At 56.9% G+C, this 17,841-nt stretch overlaps 2 protein-coding genes across 6 annotated transcripts; both read right to left on the reverse strand.

Moving 5' to 3' along the window:
- Positions 1 to 2,680: 2,680 nt before the first annotated feature.
- Positions 2,681 to 8,045, reverse strand: PIGT (phosphatidylinositol glycan anchor biosynthesis class T). Of its 3 annotated transcripts, none has more exons than XM_033519115.1 (12): positions 7,851 to 8,045; positions 7,268 to 7,445; positions 6,368 to 6,495; positions 5,753 to 5,853; positions 5,511 to 5,597; positions 5,171 to 5,258; positions 4,999 to 5,096; positions 4,542 to 4,707; positions 4,256 to 4,424; positions 3,559 to 3,825; positions 3,361 to 3,444; positions 2,681 to 3,228 (listed from the first exon to the last, which is right to left on the reverse strand). In XM_033519115.1, exons 1-12 carry the CDS (start codon positions 8,038 to 8,040, stop codon positions 2,976 to 2,978), a joined length of 1,809 nt encoding a protein of 602 aa, XP_033375006.1. In that variant the 5' UTR covers positions 8,041 to 8,045; the 3' UTR covers positions 2,681 to 2,975. The 3 variants fall into 3 exon arrangements, with proteins under 3 accessions (XP_033375006.1, XP_033375007.1, XP_033375008.1); XM_033519116.1 differs by having other exon boundaries at positions 3,559 to 3,724; positions 4,256 to 4,456; XM_033519117.1 differs by lacking the exon at positions 7,851 to 8,045 and adding an exon at positions 7,649 to 7,697.
- A 1,975-nt stretch (positions 8,046 to 10,020) lies between these two features.
- DBNDD2 (dysbindin domain containing 2) lies at positions 10,021 to 17,314 on the reverse strand. 3 transcript variants are annotated; one of them, XM_015647514.3, is made up of 4 exons: positions 17,168 to 17,314; positions 11,967 to 12,122; positions 11,396 to 11,539; positions 10,021 to 10,617 (listed from the first exon to the last, which is right to left on the reverse strand). In XM_015647514.3, the coding sequence occupies exons 2-4, from the start codon at positions 12,115 to 12,117 to the stop codon at positions 10,409 to 10,411; spliced, it is 504 nt and encodes a 167-aa protein (XP_015503000.1). In that variant the 5' UTR covers positions 12,118 to 12,122; positions 17,168 to 17,314; the 3' UTR covers positions 10,021 to 10,408. The 3 variants fall into 3 exon arrangements, with proteins under 3 accessions (XP_015503000.1, XP_015502999.1, XP_033375009.1); XM_015647513.2 differs by lacking the exon at positions 17,168 to 17,314 and adding an exon at positions 16,644 to 16,857; XM_033519118.1 differs by lacking the exon at positions 17,168 to 17,314 and adding an exon at positions 12,280 to 12,702.
- Between the last annotated feature and the right edge of the window lie 527 nt (positions 17,315 to 17,841).

A 17,841-nucleotide genomic window follows, 5' to 3' on the forward strand; every position in this document is an offset into this window, starting at 1 on the left:
GCGGCGGCTGCTGCGCATGCGCGGGCCGCGCTGCGCCTGCGCACGGCGCGGGCGGTGCCGGGAGCCGGCCTGGGCCGGGCTCTGGGTTTCTAAAAGGGTTTTTGCGGCTGTGGGTTCTTGCCGTGAGCCACACTTGGTGTGTTCCACCTGCAGAACAGAAGAGTAAGGAGGAGATGTCAGCGCTGCTTACAACTTCCTGACGAGCGGCAGCTCCCATCTCTTCTCTCTCATGATCAGTGACAGGACCGAGGGCATGGCCTGGAGTTGTGTCAGGGGAGGGTTAGGCTGGGTTTTGGAAAATGGATTTTCGCCCAGAAGGTGGTCGGGCACTGGAACAGGCTCCCCAGGGCAGTGGTCACAGCACCGAGCCTGTCTGAGTTCCAGAAGCATTTGAACACTGCTCTCAAGCACAGGGTGGGATTCCTGGAGTGTCCTGTGCAGGGACAAGAGTTGGACTCGAGGATCCTGATGGGTCCCTTCCAACTCAGCATGTTCTGGGGTTATTATTCAATTGTGTTTGCACACTCCATTGCATCTTGTGCTGTGCTGCCTCACAGAGGCACGGAGGACAGCAGGGCTGGGCAGGGACCACCGCAGGCCATCCAGCCACCCCTGCTCCGCTGCATCCCCTCGAGCACAGTGCTCTGATCGTGTCCAGGGAACTTGGGAATACCTCCAGGGAACGACCTCGGTGGCAGCCTGTTCCAGTCAGCCATGCAGTAAAATTCTTCATGTTCAGGTGGAACTTCCAGTGTTCTTGTTACCTCATCCCTCTGTTGAGCATGACCGGGAAGAGCCTGGCTAAATCCTCAGAACACCCTCTCTGGAGCTGCTCACAGGCATTGATAAGATTCCCATCTCATTTGTCTCTCCTCCAACCTAAATAGCCCCAGTTCCCTCAGCTTTTCCTTCTAAGAGAGAAGCCATCTTCACAGCCCTCCTCTGGACTCGCCCCTGGGAGCTCCATGTCTCCTGTACCGAGTAATCCAAGGGAGCTCAAAGCAAAGAAGAAAAATAGTCCAGGAAAAACGAAAACAAAAAAACCCAAAGACCAAGATTTGGCACTTTCACAACCATTTAAAACCCACCCAGCCACAGATGCAGGGCCACTCACATTTCCCATAGAGTTTTCCACTTGGCTGGCCTGTGCATTTGATAGTTGTGATAAGACCTGCTCTCCCAATGGCCAGGCAAGCAGATATCCAGCCTGGGATAGTTTCCCTCTGCTCTGCCATTATTCTGGGCTGACCTCTTTATGGGGTGTTTAAAATTCCTCGTTTATGGCACTGCAATAGGAATAACCCTAAAGCCTATGGCTGATCCCAGCTCTGATGGTTCATAATAAAAATAACTACTAGATGCCAGCTAATGATTCCCATGACACTCCATGACCCCTCAGGTGACTTTCAGGATCCCACCTAACACCAGCAGGAAGCAGGCTTCACTTGGGGAACATGTTGCTGGTTGCAGTCTGCAGAATTGATACTGGATCCAACCTGACACAGCTTGAGGTCTCAAAATTGTTATGCAAACTGCAATGTGGACCCTCATGCCTAAGACTTCTTCCCTGCTGCGGGAGCTGTGTGCTCACTTGGGTTTTGGTTGTAGTTCCAGCTTTCTATAAAGAAATTCCATTTTTCACTTGAAGCATGGCTGGCAGAGTTGTAGCTGGAAGCAGAATGAGCTCCCAGCCCTGTGGCACCTTTTTCAGCAGGCAGGAACAGAGAGGGATCATCCAAAAATCATATTTCAGCAGGCTCTGCAGGCTGCATGGAGCCATCCAGTGGAGTGGATCTGTAAGGAGATGCAGAGTAAAGAGCATCTCTGGCACGGAAGGCAAAGGTAATCCCAGGCCACCAAGAACAGATTGTTCTGTGCAGGACAGGAGGCCAAGAGGTTTTTATGGTCATTCTGTTCAAGCAGAATCTTTTAAAGGACCTCTGGCTGTGCTCTGCTTTGATTCTGGGGAATATTTCTTCCAATGATTTCCCTGTCTTTTGTTTAGCAGTATCTGTTCCAATCACAAAAGCCACACCTGAGATGGAAAGGGCGTACCCCTGAAAGCAGCATTGTCAAAGGCCAAGAAGCATCACCACTGAGCTCCCACTGCTCTGTGTTAACCACAGCAAGGTGGTAATTTGTATTTTGAGAAAATAACTGAGGAGCACAGTGGTGCCAGTGTTCCTGCACTCCTAGCCCAGAGCTGGCTGCAGCTCAGCACTTGGGGTCTGCTGAGCCAAGGCTCCCCAAAGCTCCAGGGACACAGTGGGTGCAGAGGAGAATCTTGTGCTGCAGCAGAAGGGAGAGCACGTGGAGGGTTTCAAAATCATGCAAATAGAAGTTGTGAGCAAGAGAAGCTTCTTCCTGTGAAAGAAATAAACCCTTGCTGTTGGTGAGGAGGCAGACATACACTGTGCCCAACAGTTATTTTGCAAACTGGCTGCAATGTGGCCAAGAGTGACAGGACACATGTATGTGAAACATGGCAATTGTGAAAGGTGAGATGCTAGAGCAGATGAATCCCTCCCTTTGCTGCAGATCAAACCCCCCTTGCCTGGTCCTGCCTGCATCAAATCCCAGCTGATGCAGGCAGTGTGTTACAGACTCAGCAGCTCACAGTCTTAGAGGGTCAACTCTACCTGTGAGCTGAGAAAGCAAAACCAACCAGGAGCAGCACAAATATACAAAACACTCAAGTTTACTTCCAGCACCATTTCCAGCATATAAGTTACACCTCTCCCAAACAGAAGTCTTTTACTTTTCCCTGTCCCATAGCAGTGCAGTTCAGTAGTCAATGGGCTTAGAGCCATTTCCCATCTTAGCAATGGAAGTGATCTCAGCTTATTGGATCCCAAAGATAGATCCAGGCAGCAAAACAGAACAAGCTGCTTCCAGCAAGACAAGAGGCAGCAGTGCTCTGCTATCTGAGTCTCCCCACAGAGCCCTGCAGGCAGTGCTGGCTGCTCTGGTTCCTCTCAGAGTGGGGGTACCCCCCTCAGTTTTCGGATGACGTTGGCCAGCCGCTTGGCCAGCCCGCCCCGGCTCGGCTCCTCCACATGGAACGTTCTGGTCAGCAGGTTGTAGAAGGAGCCGTAGCACACGGCCACCACGGTGCAGGTGAGGCAGATGACGTTGTAGGGCATGCTGAAGTCTGGTGTTGGCAGATTCACCAGCAGCGGCTCCGTGTACAGGCGCACAAAATAGCTGGAGCCATCAGAGGAAGGAAACCTGGAGAGTGGAAGAAGGAAAAGCAGGGTCAGTCTGCACAGGACCTGTGCTTTGTGCTCACCAGAGAGGATGAGAGCAGTCACAGCACACAGGCTATGGCACAGCCCCACTCCCCAGCACAAGCACACTCACAGTGAGGCAAAGAGAGGGCTCTGCTCCACATCCATGTCCTTCATGGCAGTGACACTGGGCACCAGGGCACTGAGCACAGATGAACTAAGGTCACAAAGAACACACCAGTGTCAGTCCTAACAGTAAAGACATCTCCAGAGACCTGGACAGTGTTATGCAAAGCCCAGAAGGAGATGAGGAGCTGAGGAATGTCATTACCCAACATAAAAGCCGTGATTTGGGTCAGGTGGGTACTCTGTCCACTTCAATAAAGCCCTCTCAAACTGGATTGTGATCTTGGTGACTGAGTTGGCTGGCAGCTGGATCAGCATTTCCAAGAGGTGAGGCCGTCTCCGGTCCTGGGCTGGCTGGTAGTGGATGTAACCTAACCCCAAAGAGATTTCAGCAATGGCACCAGGGGGATCTTGTCCAATCTCACAATGCCTGGACATCTCCCAAGAGGTGGGTGCTCCTGCTTTCACTGTCCTGAGAGAGGTTTTCTGAGCAAGTGAAGATGTACCCATAGCAAAAAGTATGCTTTAAATGTAGCTGGTCTTTGAAGCTACTGACCCATGAAAGTCAGGTATTCATAAGGAAAGGTATAAACGCAAAATAAAACCCAATCATCAGTTTTAAATTAAGCTTCCTGTGCTACAAAATTTAATTCACATTGGTTTAAACCCTTGTTGGATTATGAAACACCATCCACATGCCTCTTATAAATAAAACAGACTTAATGGTTTGATCTGCTGTGGGAACTGAACTTGGGGCTAGGAAAACATCCTAAAATGTTTTCTTTCACAATCCAGTTTCCCAGTGATCACTGAGGCCTGAGGGAGGGCCTGAACCATCTTTGGAATGAGCTGCTCATGCCAAGGGAAGCAGGTGGCACGTGCTGCTTGGAGGGTTTACTTACTCGGCTTGTTTTCCTTCCCTTTGGTGATGATTGTCAGGGTGTGCACGTAGAGCCGCAGGTACCAGGGCACAGTCTCCAGCAGGATCACGGGGAAGGCTCGGTAAGGGTGAGTGTTGTAGATGAGGGTGCAGATCTCCCCGGTCTGCAGCCCGTACCCCCCTACATAACGCTGAGCATGGAGAGTGGGAATGGGCATTTCCGCTGTGGAAGAGGAAGGACAGGAGCTGGGCTGATTTTCAGCCCTGAAGCCCTGGCCAGTGGTGCAGATGAAGATCTGCTCACTCACAGCTGTCTTGGGGCCGCTTCCACTTGAGCTGCACGTTGAGGCTGCGGGATGTGTTGAAGAGCGAGGGGCTCAGCAGGTCATAGACAGCATAGGTTTTCTTGTCTCCCTGGACAATAGCTTCGTGTACTGATGTTGGAGTGGGGGACACTTCCAGTAGCTCCTTTTCCTGAGGAAAGCAAATGGACCATGAAAGGAAAAAGTGCCCCTTGAAGAAGTTGGCAGCACAAGGCAAAGTCCCTCCAGGTAGCCCTGAGCTTTCCCACCCAATAGCCAGCTCTGTGCTCTTGCTAACACCACCAGGTTCATCCCCTCAGCTCTGCTCTGGGCAAGGAAATCACCTCCCTTCGTTAGCCCCTGAGGAGCCAGGTCCTGCAGGAGATGGAGGTGAGCCACATCAGAGCCACATGAAATGGCTGAACTGAGGGAACAGGGAATGCTTTCTGGCCCACAAGCTTACCTTGTTCTTAGGGGAAATGTCAACATAGACTTTGCTCTGCGATGCCAGAGGACACGTGTCAGTCAGTGTGCGAGAGAACATCTTAAAGAGGGACCAGTCTGTGGGAAGCAAGGTCAGGTGGCAGGTCAAGTGCTGCAGGCTGGGAGCACTCGAGCACAGCCACCAAGCTTACCTTTCTTTCCTTGGCCGCTGGAAAAGAAGTCAAAGACCACAGTGAGGGTCTGTCTGAGTTCCCAGGACACAGCCAGGCAGGAGGCATCCTGGACAAGAGACAAGCAGCTCTGATCACACCTTCTGGAAGGGGAGGACACCAGGATGGAGCTGGAACTCCAACAGGATTGCAGGATTTCCAGTGGGGTTACCAGAGAAGCAGGATGAAAGCTGTGTTAGACACAGTGAACCCATCATAGGGTAGCTGGGCAAACCAGTGTGATACCTTGCAACGTGACAAGGCGGCTTTGGATTGTCTCTTGGGGTGTTCAGGGAGGGAGCTGAGCCCTCAGAGCACTCACCCTGCAGATGGGGCGGATGTGCACTGCCTGTGAGTGGTAGCTGCTGTGGAACAAGCGCTCAGCCTTCAGCAGCACAGCGAGCCCAGCCTGCAGGGAACAAAGGAGAAACTCAGCCCCTGCCCCGTCCTCTGCTCCCACTGAGAGAAAGCCCTGAGGGTATTGCCAGTGCATGCTCCCAGACTGCTGCTGGGAGCCCAGGTCCATCAGGAGTGGCCCAATTAGGCAGCAGGACCTGTCTTTACCTTTGAGCCACATGGCAGAAGCTTCTTCCAAGGGGTGAGGTTTTCTGTGCAGACAACTTCCCGCGGCAGGACAGCGTAACGCAGGAGATGGTGATCCGTCCCTGGGCAGGGAGAGGGAGGTCAGCAGACATGAGGACAGCAGCAGATCTCTTCCACCCCCAGTGTACCCCACATCCCATCACCCTCTCAGTATATCTGAAATGCTCCACTAGAAGTAGATCCCACTCTGTTCAGAGTGATTGGAAAGAATGGGTCAGGATATACCCTAGCAGATTTTTTTTTGTGACTGTCTTAAATCCTGTAGTCCTCACTGTTTTGTAAAACACTTTTCATAAAGACAGATAAGGGCCTGTAGTCCTCACTGTTTTGTAAAACACTTTTCATAAAGACAGATAAGGGCCTGGGAGCATCTGCCATGTATTACTTGTGGGTTTCCTCTGTTTAAATCCAAGCCTTGTTTGTAGGGAGAGGAAATCCTTCCAGGAAGAGGTTAACGGATGCTGCTGTACACACCCAGACCCAGAGTCACTGCTGGACCTGCACCTGCAATGCTGGAAGTGGCACAGGGCAGAGATAAAGTGAGAGGCAAGAGTGAGAAGGCAGAGCCAGGCTCACCATTGGCTAAACCCAGGGGTTTGAAGGATGCTGTTGGAATCACTGTGTTGGTCGAGTCAATGAAGTTGAGAGAAGCACAGAATATTCCTGAAAGGATGTTACTCAGTTCTTTCCAGGCTTTGTCAACACTGTGAGAACAGACACCAAAGGGTACTCAGTAGTTCAAATCCTTGAAACAACAAGTATTAAGTCACAAACATTCAGTAAATACAGCAGAGACTTCTGGGCTTGCACTCCCCAGCTCTCTTGGTATTTTATTCTGACACATCAGATTTGAGGGACAGCAGGGACACACAGCAGGGGCATCACACAGCCAAGGGACATGGCAGTGGACACAGCTGGTATGAGAGGAGGGAGGCCAGGGGAGCAGGGAGCATGCAGGAGGTGATGCATGTGAATGGGGAAGGGACTGTGAGACCCAAAGCAATGCCTTGGTGCAGCTCCAAATGCTGACCCAACCTGCAGACAAGGAATGGGACACTTGCAGGGAGGAGAGAGCTCCACTGCAGATTACAAAGGGGTGGTGTGCTAAGGGAGATGGTGACAGGTATTAGATGGGAGTCACAGGAAGTGAGTCATGGATGAGAGGTCAAGATATAGCCCCACTGTATTAGTACAGCAAGGCATTTGTAATCACAGAGCCCACAAGGGAATTACTTGGGCCTTTAGTGAACTAGGATTTGCCCTCAGCACCACATCCTGTCCTGTGAATAGATGAGGTACGTTCTGTGGTTCTTCAGAGCTACTCCTGGCCTCTTCTTTCCAGCAGGCAATTTTCAAACCAGAAGGCCCACTCACACACCATGGCAACAAGACAAGGGAGAGAAACGAGCAACAGCTCCTGGGAGCAGTGGCCACAGAGGGGACCCAGAGGAACAGATCCATGGCTGGGGTACCTACTCGGTGACCGTGGGCTGGAACCAGACCCAGAGCTCTGCTCCAGCGGGTGCCTGGAGGGGCGGCTGCCCCCAGTACCGGGTGCGCCAGAAGCCCTGGGTGAGAGCGAGGTGGAGCTCCCGCACGCCCAGCGCTGCCACCAGCCGCCCCAGCGCCTTGGGGAAGAGCCTGTAGTGAGAGACTGTGGGCAGCGTTAGTCCCTGCCCATCTCATCCCCCGATCCCTTCCCCTGACATCACACCACGGCCTGCCCAAACATCACACCCCGACACTGCCTCTGCTGTCACCATCACACACAGCCCGGCTGCGTCACGGCCCCGATCGCCTCGTGTGACGTCACCGCAACCCCCGTCATCACACTTCGCTCTGCGCTTCCCCGCTCACCTCGCCCTCTGACGTCACTGCATCGTGACGTCATCGCGCGAGTCAAGCCATCACAACGCTCGCTACTCCCGCGTAGCCCCGCCCCTGACTCTCGCCCCAGCCAATAGCAGCGCGGTCCGGTCCCAGGCCAGCCAATAGCAGTGCGGTCCGCCCCCGGGCCAGCCAATAGCAGCGCGGTCCGCCCCGGCTGGGCCCGCCCTACCTGCGCCCCGCTGCAGGTCCGCGTCCCAGCGCGTGCGGAACTGGAAGGTGGCGGCCACATCGCCGGTGGGCAGCGGGCTCAGCAGCAGCTCCTCCCACAGCGCGTCCCGCCGCTCCCGGCCCGCGTCCGCCCGCCCGGGCCCTGTCGCCACCAGCAGCAGCAGCAGCAGCAACGCCGCCGCCGCCGCCATCCCGCCGNCCCGGGCCCGGGCCCTGTCGCCACCAGCAGCAGCAGCAGCAGCAACGCCGCCGCCGCCGCCATCCCGCCGTCCGCCCCGCCCCGCCCCGCGCTGCTTCCGCTTCCGCCCGCGCCACAATGGCGCCGCTTCCGGGGGTGCCATGGAGACGCTCTGTGCGCCCTGGCCGCGGGGCTGTCCCGGCCTGGCACCGGGAGCTGCTGAACGGAGCGAGCCTGGAGCCTCCGCGGGGGGAAGCGCCAGCCTGGCTGTGCCCACGCCTGCCCGCAGCCCGGGAGGAGCGCCAGCGCTTTCAAAGAACCGCAGAATATTCTGCGTCGGAAAGGACCCGCAGGGATGATCCCGGCCGACTCTGGTGCTCTGAGAGGGGGTTCAGCGGCTCCCCGAGGGTTCCCTTCCACCCCTTTGCAATTGGAGCTGCAGGGGAAGCCCCGGCGCGGTGACAGCCTGGGTGGGCCCCTGCAGGGCTTGGCTGTGCCCGAGGACGCTGCCAGGACTGTGCCTGTCCCCAGGTGACTTCCACTTCTCAGCTCTTCCCGCGGCTGGCGGCTCTCTCTCGCTCCTCGTCTCCTTTCCGGAGGGCAGCGTCTATCTGCGGCTGCAGCGCCATCCGGGAGCGCCCCGCTAACAGCATCCGCCGGCCCGGGGCCAACCACGGGGAAGGGAGCGGCAGCCGCCGCAAGGCAGCGCCGGTGGTGACGGTGCCATGCAGCTCGCACCATCTCCTGGTGATGCTTTGAGTGTGGTGACGATTTGCTCCAGTAGGAAATAAGAATAAAAATTGTAACAACGTGTGGTTGTCACTTAGCAGCTGCTATATACCTTGTTGATTACCCAGTTACTCAGATCTAAGGTCCTCATGCAACGTTTACTTGGAACTGACAAAGTGATCCGGTATTTGTAAAGAATAAAGAGTTACTTTATATCTCTTTTTCTCTCTCATGCTAATTAGTGGCATCACATAAAACCAGAAAGTCAGCATGCCCAGAAGGGAAAATAAAAAGTCATATTTGCATAATATTGTTGGGATTTTGTTTTTGTTTTTTTTTACACTGGGCAACTGCTTACTGGATAGGATACTGGTAGGTAATAAAGGTTTAGATGCATTTTGGAAGTGATCAGCCAAATTAAAAGTAAAAACATCCATCCAGAGCTGTTAATTACCCTATATATAGGAAGGGGAGTGCGTGTGCTACAACCTGAAAAGTCATGAAGCCTGGCCCTTTCTTCTTTATCAATTTCCCAGCTTAAGGCAGCACACACAACACATTTATGCTGCACTCGGATATGAGGCACTCCAGCTGACCCCACAAAGTGTTGGTTGACACAGGAACAGTGCAGTAATGTCTCAACGCTCCCTGGGGAGCAGCCAGGATGAGGAGCATTCCCTGGCTTCTGTGTCTTATCTCCCAGGCTCCTTTCCCTGTGGTGACCACGTCGTGCTGATGCAGGGGCAGGGACAGCGCTTTCCTGGCCTGCAGCCACTGATGGTGGCAAGGGTCCTGTGGCCAGCTTTGTGCCCAACTCCTCCTGGCCTGGCCTGCAGGGAGCACGCACAGTGGGCTGTAAGGTGGCCTCATGTTGGCGGCACTCCTTCACTGGGGAGCAGCTGCTGGTGTTCTCTGCTCAGCCCATCTGTGTGGGAAGTCCCCATTGTGTCGTGGCTGCTGCTTCCAGGTCACGAGCACCCCAGCCCTGCTCAGGCCAGCTGTGTCTGTGCTGGCTCTCTCTGCAAAGCCAGAGCTGCTCACCATCATGACCTGCTGTACCAACAGCTCTTCTCTGCCAAGGTTCCTGCCCTGGGCACAGGAACCATCCCTGGGCTGTGCAGCAGGAGGCATCATTTGTTCCTGGATGGCACGATGAGCGCACTGGCTTTGCACACTGGCTTTGCACACTGCTCTCCTTCCTGCAGTCCACTCTGAACCCTCATCCCCCGTGCTGTTCCCTCCCAATGACACACACACACACTGCTTGGTTAGATCAGTGTTATTTCTCTCTGTGCCATCGTTAAGTGCTTGTCTGAACAGAACCTTTGTCAGTAGGGCAGGGGGAGCTGGGATCCTAAGGGATGGTTTTCAGGGAATGGTGGGGCTGTGGGATGCTGAACATGTGTGGGAAGGGGGGTGATGAAGCAGGGAGTGTTAGCAGCAAAGCCTGAAGAGTTAATCTGGGGAGTTTACGGTACCCCTTTCCTTCTCCTTTGGCTGCCAGGAGAACACGTGGAGGGAGAGGAGGGGAAAACCATCTCTCCCCTCTGGCAGGGCAGCAGTCCAGGAGGGCTTTTACTGAGCACCAGCAGCTTTCCTTCTGGGCTGGCAAGTCCGTACGGAGGAGGCTGGGAGCAGGGCAAAGCTGGCTGCTAGCTTCTCACCACCTGCTCTTTGGGACTGTCCTCCTGCAACTCCTCCTCATCCGACTGCACCACGGGGGTCTCGGCCCCCTCCTCGCTGGTGTCCAGGCTGTTCAAATCTGTGGAGGCAGAGGATGTGGAGGAAATGCGAGACTTGCTCTCAGCTGCATTGGGCACTTGAAGGGTGATCTCCTCTGGGCACTGGCTGGCATCTGCCCCTGGAGAAGAGAGCAGTGATGAGAACAAAAAAGGCTTTTGGAGGTTTATTGCTGCCTAAGCTTCATGGATGGCCCCTCCAAGACTCCTTTAGTGGGCTATGCATTCCTGACTGCTCCCCATGTGGCTGCTGCAGCCATTCCCCACTTCACATCCCCAGCTTGGCTCAGGGCAGTTGCTGCATATTCCTTCCCCATTTTTGGCAGTGGATTCTCTTCCATCTTGCCTGAAACATGGCTCAGAGCCATGCTGTGTGAGGCTGTTGGCTGTAGCAGGCGAGGAGACTTTTGGTTTGACCTCACTACAGTGTGTGAGTGGGGAGGAATGTGCTGGCACCCCATGCTTTCCTTGCTGACCCCAGCCCCCCTCACAGAGGTCTGGCTGGGAGGTGGAGAGGTTCTGCAGCCTTCCTGCTCAGCACAATGAGCTCTGCAGCATGGTGGGGACCTTGGGAGTTGTGACAAGGCACTGGCTGCTCCAGAGAAGCTTTGGGACAAGGGAATTTGACTCACAGACTCTGGAAGGTGTGTGGGCTCTTCTGTCTTCTGCAGCACAAAGTGTTTACAGGGGTCTGTATGTTTGGGCTCTGGAGGTGGATACTGATGTGGAACAGCCCAGTATGAGGTCTCTTCAACTTCACAGACCCAGTACCAATGTCTGCCTTTGGATGGATGTGGAACTGCCCACAGGGTGGCTGGGGCTGAGGAATGAGTCAATGTGGGCACTGGGGGCAGGAAGGGCTTCCAGCCTGGCCCACAAAGGGCTTGGAACTGCACATACCTGTCAGAGACCCAGCAATGCCGCTCTCCTCTGTCCCACAGCCCAGAAACACATCCACAGTGTCCTGGTCTGACAGGTCCAGCACATCCATCTGCTCCAGCATGTCCACATTCACTTCCATGGAGGAAATGCTGCCTAAGGGAGCTGCAGAGACAGAGGCCAGCAAAAAGGTGAGTGACAGTGCCAGGCAAAGGGCACCATCAGCTCTGTGCAGGTCCCTGAGGTGGGAGACCAGACTTGCCACAAGGAACTGAATTCTACTTGCTGGCAAGAGGTCCCAGGAAAATCACATTTCCTTAAAACATCCCTCTGGAAGCCCCTGCTGTGTCACTGCAGTCCTTGTCCCTGCTCCAAAAAGCAGCCTGCCCAAAGCCAGACTCTGGGTACCCATGTGCCTTCAGTACAGGGGTGTGAGTAATCCACAGCACACCCACACACAGGCAGCGTGGTCCCATCTTGGTTCAGGGCATGCTTGTTCTGTTTAGGCTGGGGATGTCCCACCAATCTCCAAGCCCTGTGTCACTGTCCCCTGAAACGCCCCCAGCCCCGTGCTGGTGCCTGCAGCACGTACGTCTCCGGTGCTCTATCTGCAGGTGAGACATTGGGAAGAAGAAATCTACATCATGCTGGAAAACCTCCTCAAAGAACTTCTGCCGGTCCCGTAGTTTCAGCTGCTGCTGCTGCATTTGCTCTGCATCCAGGTTCCGCTGGGCCTGCTCCATGTCAGCTGGGGAGAAAAGGAGGAGAGTTGGACCAGGCAGGGCTGTCTGAGCCTTTCTGCCTGTCCCAGCTCACACTGCATGGTTGTGCTGCATGGTTGGTGGTTCCCTTCTGCTCTGCTTTGCCAGCACACGATCTAGTCACCATGGATAGATGTTACACACCAGAACAGCGGCGTCACCAGCACCTGCTGTGCCTCAGATCCCCCCCCTGAGGTGCAGGGCAGCCAGCAATGGGGAGCTCATACGCTGTGCTCACAACTGCTGAAGGGAATTATCGAGGGGGAAAGGGAGCTGCTGTGAGATCAGCCGCGGTTTGCACACGTTCAAGTTTCAGTTTCCCTGCTACCAAACAGAGGCTGTCTGTGAATGCTAACGAGCAGGGGAAGTCCCAGGGTCAAGAGCTGGCCTTAATGCTCCAGGCTTTCTGGGCTGAAGGATGTATAAGGAATAAAAGGAACCGGCAGCCCTGTCACCCCTGCCTGTGCGCACCCCCGCCACCACCGTCACTGGAAATGCAGCCGCACCCACGCTCGCAGGCTCCCGCTCACATCCCCGCTCACAGCCAGCTTGGCTGCTGCCTGCACAAACATTTTCATTCCTGTAATTCCTCACGCAGTTCACAGCCGGTGCCTGTGTCCCCGGCTCACGGGAGGGAGTGATGGGAGCCCTTGGGCTGCTGTTGAAGGAGCTTGTTGCTGCATTCTTGATCTTGGTAACTTCCTTTTGGGCTGGGTACCCAAAATAGCAAGGACTCAAGTGCCACGGAGAGGCTGTGGTTGGTGGCCCCAGCTGTTCTCAGGCTGGTGTTTGACCTCAGCCATTCCACATTTCCTTTCTGCTGCACTTGGCCCAACCGGCAGAAGGAAAATGTGATTATTGGAGCAGGCAGTGCAATAACCAAGGAAACCAAACAAACATCCTGTGCTCTGCCTGAGCACAGCCCAAACCCTCTGCTCCTCCAGGGGAGGAGGGAACAGAGGGGAGCAGCATCCCACCCTGTCTGGCAGGAACAGGGGCAGGGACAAGGACAGCAGAGGAGCTGGCTGCCAGCAGCATGGAGCAGCACAGGAACCACACAGGAGAAAAGTGGTGAACCTGGTGAGATGTCATGGAGATCAGTGTCACATCTTCCTGAGAGCTCTTCCAGGGCTTCTCTGCATCCCATTTCTAGGGCATCCTTCAGTGAAACCACATCATCTGCAGGTGCCTGCCCCAGCAGGCTGGGCTGTGCTGGCAGCACCACGTGGGGATGCACCATGACTCAGGACGACTCACCACAAACTCTATGGAACAGGCTCTGGTCCTCTTCGGGCTGCTCAGCGTCTTCCTCAATGCCTGGGGCAGCAATCCAGGCTGCCTGAAGGGGTCTTTGCCTTGGTGTGTCTGACCAAAGCTCTGGTGCCAAGGCTCAGTGCAGGGCCCAGGATAACAGATCACGGAGCTGTCTCCCTTTAGCAGCTGGCTGTCCCTGGCAGGGCTGTTCTCCCCAGCCCAGCTGTGCTGATTCCATGGCAAACTGCCGCAGTTCAGCGCACCGAGGAGAGCCCATCGGGCTCTGACTGCAGGGAGGCAGGGCTCAGGGCAGAGGCTGTGCTGGCTCCGCGATTCAGGGTGACAGACCAGCTCTCCACGGGACATCTTCCCTAGGGGACTTCAGCGTGGAGGCAAGGACCAGTGTCCAAACCCTTCTGCAGTGCAAATACAAAATAAAGCAAAATGCTCTTGGGTGCTGTCCTGAGTGCCATGAATGTGGCTGATCTGGGCTGTTCATTCTCTCCCCAGCACGTGACCGATACTCGGAGTAAGTGTCCTTGGGGAGAGTGATGACGGCTGATGGTGGCAGCATTCCTGTGGGCGCCAGGGTTTCTCTTGAGGGAGAAATTAGCAGGACCTGTTTATGAACTTGTTTTCGAGCTCTGGTCGGGGAGCTGGACACGAGCACTGAGATCCCATTATGTAAGGAACGCCGGCAGCGGGAGACAGCAGCTGGGGCTGTGCTTGGCCCTGCCTGACCCGTGACCGCGGTGAGAGTCGGGGATGGAGCCTTCCCCCCTCGCAGGGCTCTTCCCGGCCCTGGGGGAGCGAACAGCCCTGCTAGTGTGGCTGCCCCTCGGCAACCCCCGCCGCCGAAATAAAGGAGCGCGGCGTTCCGTGCCGCGGCCCTTGCCCATGTGACGGCCGGTCACACTCTGTGGCTGTCAGTCGCGGGGATTGTCTCATCCGGCTGGCATGTTCCCACCGCGGGACACGTTCGCACACACAATGCGGGCCCTGTGCACCGTGGGGGATCTGTCGGTACCTGCTGGTGGCCTGGCTTTTATTACTATTGTCATGGTTATTACTACAGCCCGCTCAGCCGAGGGGCTGGAGGCTGATCAGCATTCAGAGCCAGGCTCTGCCCCGCTGGCTGAACCTCCCAGCGCGGCTGCGGCGGCTCCGAGCGCCCCGCTGCCTTCAGATCCTTCCGGCTCTCACGGCTTATTCGCCAGCGCAGCATGGACAGGAACTGGGGCCAAACACTGCTGCAGAGTTAGGGCGGGCAGGACAGGGCAGCATCCCCCGCAGGAAGGGCAGGCAGGGATTTCCTTCTCACCCGCTGCTGGGTACACGGCCACAGGGTGGGCTGTGGGCGAGGGTGGCCCCAGTGGTCCCTCTGCCCTGCCAGGGCACACCGAAGAGCCACCACCACTCGCGTTGTGCGCGCTCGTGGGGCCGCGCTGTGCTGGGGAAAGGCGTGGGAGGGTTGGCTGAGAGGCAAAGCTCTGTCAGCTCTCCCATCCACACCTTCTCCAAAGGCTTGGGAGAGGAGTAACTCCTGGATGCAGTTTGGATGGGGCAGGGGTCACACACAGCTGGAGGGTGTTCGGAGTACTAGTTCAGGGTGTAGTCGGACCCAGCTGCCTTTCCACTGTGAGGGAATGCGCTTTTCATCCCTCATGGCCAACGGGATCCCGGCACAACCCCCTCTGTGCCGGTAAATAGGAGGGGTGTGTTTGGGTTGGGAGAAGGATTGTTAGTGAAGGCATAAGGCCAAGAGAGGATGGGAATGGCCTTTTCTTGAGGCCACAGCTTTGCAATATCTTGCAGAGATTTCGAGGGATTTAAAGAAGGTCCTGAAAAATAATATGGGCTGTGGAAAGGAGCAGCAGGTCCTGGGGAGCAGAGTTTAAGTTGGAGGTTGCTCCAAGCACGGGTCAGTTTTCTGATGAAGGAAAGGACTGAAGTAAGCTGTCTTTTGCCCTTCTCCCTGAGCCTTCCTGGAACCCAAACCCCTGACGCTGCTCCTCCAGAGAAGCCCAGTATGCCTCACTGCCCCCAACTTGCCAGAATGCACTTTTCCCCCGGCCCCCAGCCCCCCTGCTCTGCATGGAGATGGATGGGGGGCGATGCAGCTCCTCAGCTGCCTCGGCATCTTCTGCAGGGCTGTGCAGAGATGGCAAGCCTTTCCTTGTCACCTTGCCCCACCACAACCCCTGCAGAGCAAGGGTAACTCCCAAGCTTTCAGCTCCTTCAGCCTTGGGAGAAGTGGCTGGTGAGGAGAGCTGGGAATGCCCCGGGGAATCACGCAGGGTCAGGCTGTGCAGAGATGGGATGCTCAGACGGCGGCTGCCTGAGCATTAATGCCCTGCACAGCTCTCCATCGGCACGTCTGACCTCGTGTTGCAGCACAGCAAAAAATAACCGTAGTCCTGATGAGAGGAAATGCACCAGGCGAGTGCGAGGGAGGCAGTGGTTTTGGCAGGGCTACTTGCTGGGAAAAGCAGGGAGGGGGGAGAATGGAGAGAGAGAGGACATGGCACCTCGTAACCCCTGTGTGTGCCGTGGTTTCATCGCTTGCACTCCTCCGAGCGATCTCCAAATCCCCTGCGTCTCAGCACTAAAAATATCCTTCCCTGCCGCCCGGAGCTCTTCCCCGGCAGAGGCTGTGTCATAAGACCCTGCTATTTGCGGGGCCCTGCTTCCTTTCACGCGAGGAGAAGCATGAGAACGGGGCAGCGCGGTGCCCGAGGCACATCGGGCACGACCCGGGCACGGTGCCTGGCAGGCTGCTCCTCTACAAGCCCCGGTCCCCCGTCTGCCGCTCGCCCCGCCGCTCGCCACGGAGTTTGCTCTGCTCAGCATCCTCAGCCCTGCGGGTACGGGGGGATCGGGAGCCACGGGGCTCTGAGCGCTGCCGATGCCACTCCGAAACAAGCCCGTGACCCAACAGGTTTCCGAGCTCTGCCACTTCCCAAGCGGGTGTCCCTCAAATCGCGCCGCCCCCCGAGCATCCCCGTCCCAGGCACGGAGCTCCCCGGGCAGCCCCTGGGCAGCGGGGGCCGGCAGGAGGTCGGTGCAGCGAGGGGCTGGGGGCAGCCGGGGCTGGAGGCTCCGGGGGCGGCAGGTGGGGCACAGCCGCTTCGCCAGGGGCATCAGGTGGCCGCTGCGGGGAGGATGGAGGGGATGTGGCACCCGAGCCCTGCCCGCCCGCCCGGTGCCGCGCCCCGCTCCCATCCCACCGAGCCCACCCCGCGGCCGGCACTTACCGGGCAGCCGCCGGCTGCGGCTCTGCGCCCCGGGCCCCGACATGCGGCTGCTGCGAGCGGGCCGGGCCGGGCCGGGCGGGGGGACGGGGATGAGTGCGGCCCCCCCGGCGCCGCCGCTCTCCCAAGCCGCGCTGCGGGGCGGCGCTCGGCACGGGGCGGTACCGGCGCTCCCGGCACCGCGGCACCGCGGCCGCGCCTCCCGCCCCGCCGGGGTCCCGCCGGCAGTCCCGCCGCCGGGATGGGGTCTCCGCTCCACAGGGAGAATCAGAAGGTCCCCGTGAAGGGTCCCCGGCCCCCATGGACAGCAGGGTGCGCGGTACCCGGTCCTCCGCGCTGCCGGGACCCCCGGAGTGTCCCCATGCAGGGTCCCTGGCCCCGAAGAATGGTCCCTGCAGAGGGTCCCTCCCCAGCAGAGCCGCCCCAGGCAGAGATCAGTGCCCGCAGTGGGGGCTGCAGGTGCCCTGCACCGGCAAGAGCTGTGCAGGGGGAGGCGGGGGCTCTGTCTGGGCAGGGAGAACAGTTACCGTTCACGCTTGCTTTTTCTTTACTTATCTTCTCAAAATGCCCAGCTCACGCATTCCTCCGGGAGAGAGGACAGCATGATGTATTGTTGGGCCCTCCCCAACTGAGTGTTGGCCTTGTGAGCCCCTTATCCCCAGCAGACCCCATTCTGGGGTGCTTTCTCCCACGTTCAGTCCTGCGCATCAGGGCTGCTCCTTGGCAGAGCCAAGAACTTGGCCGCCGCCTCCTTCCTGTGTCTCAGCAGGGTGAGTCAGTGCCTCGCCGTGCCCAGAGCCAGCTCTGCCCGGAGCCTGGTCACTGCCAAGCCAGAATGGGGGACATCCACTGTGCCCCTTGCTGTGGCTGGAAGGGAGTTTCCAGTGTCTGTGGCATGTCACGCCTGTCCCATTCTCAGTGTGTTCCTCTCACTGTCCGCATAACAAAAGATAACTGGGTACTGTTTGTGTCTCAGCTCTATTTTGGCTACAGTTGCTTTGCTGTCCCCCCTATGGACCCCCTGTGGTCCCTCCTGGGACCTCCTGCTGCCGAAAACCGGCTTTGTGCTGGGTACCCGGAGCCTTCACCCTGGGGCTGGCTTCAGCTTTCACGGTGGTTTTGAATTTTGTCCACGTAAATGTTTATCCCTATCCATAGGCACTCCCAGTCCTTCCTGCCTGATGTTCGCACGTGGTGTGGG

The sequence above is a fragment of the Parus major genome, chromosome 20, assembly GCF_001522545.3.
Source record: "Parus major isolate Abel chromosome 20, Parus_major1.1, whole genome shotgun sequence".
In the NCBI taxonomy this organism is placed as follows: Eukaryota; Metazoa; Chordata; class Aves; order Passeriformes; family Paridae; genus Parus; species Parus major.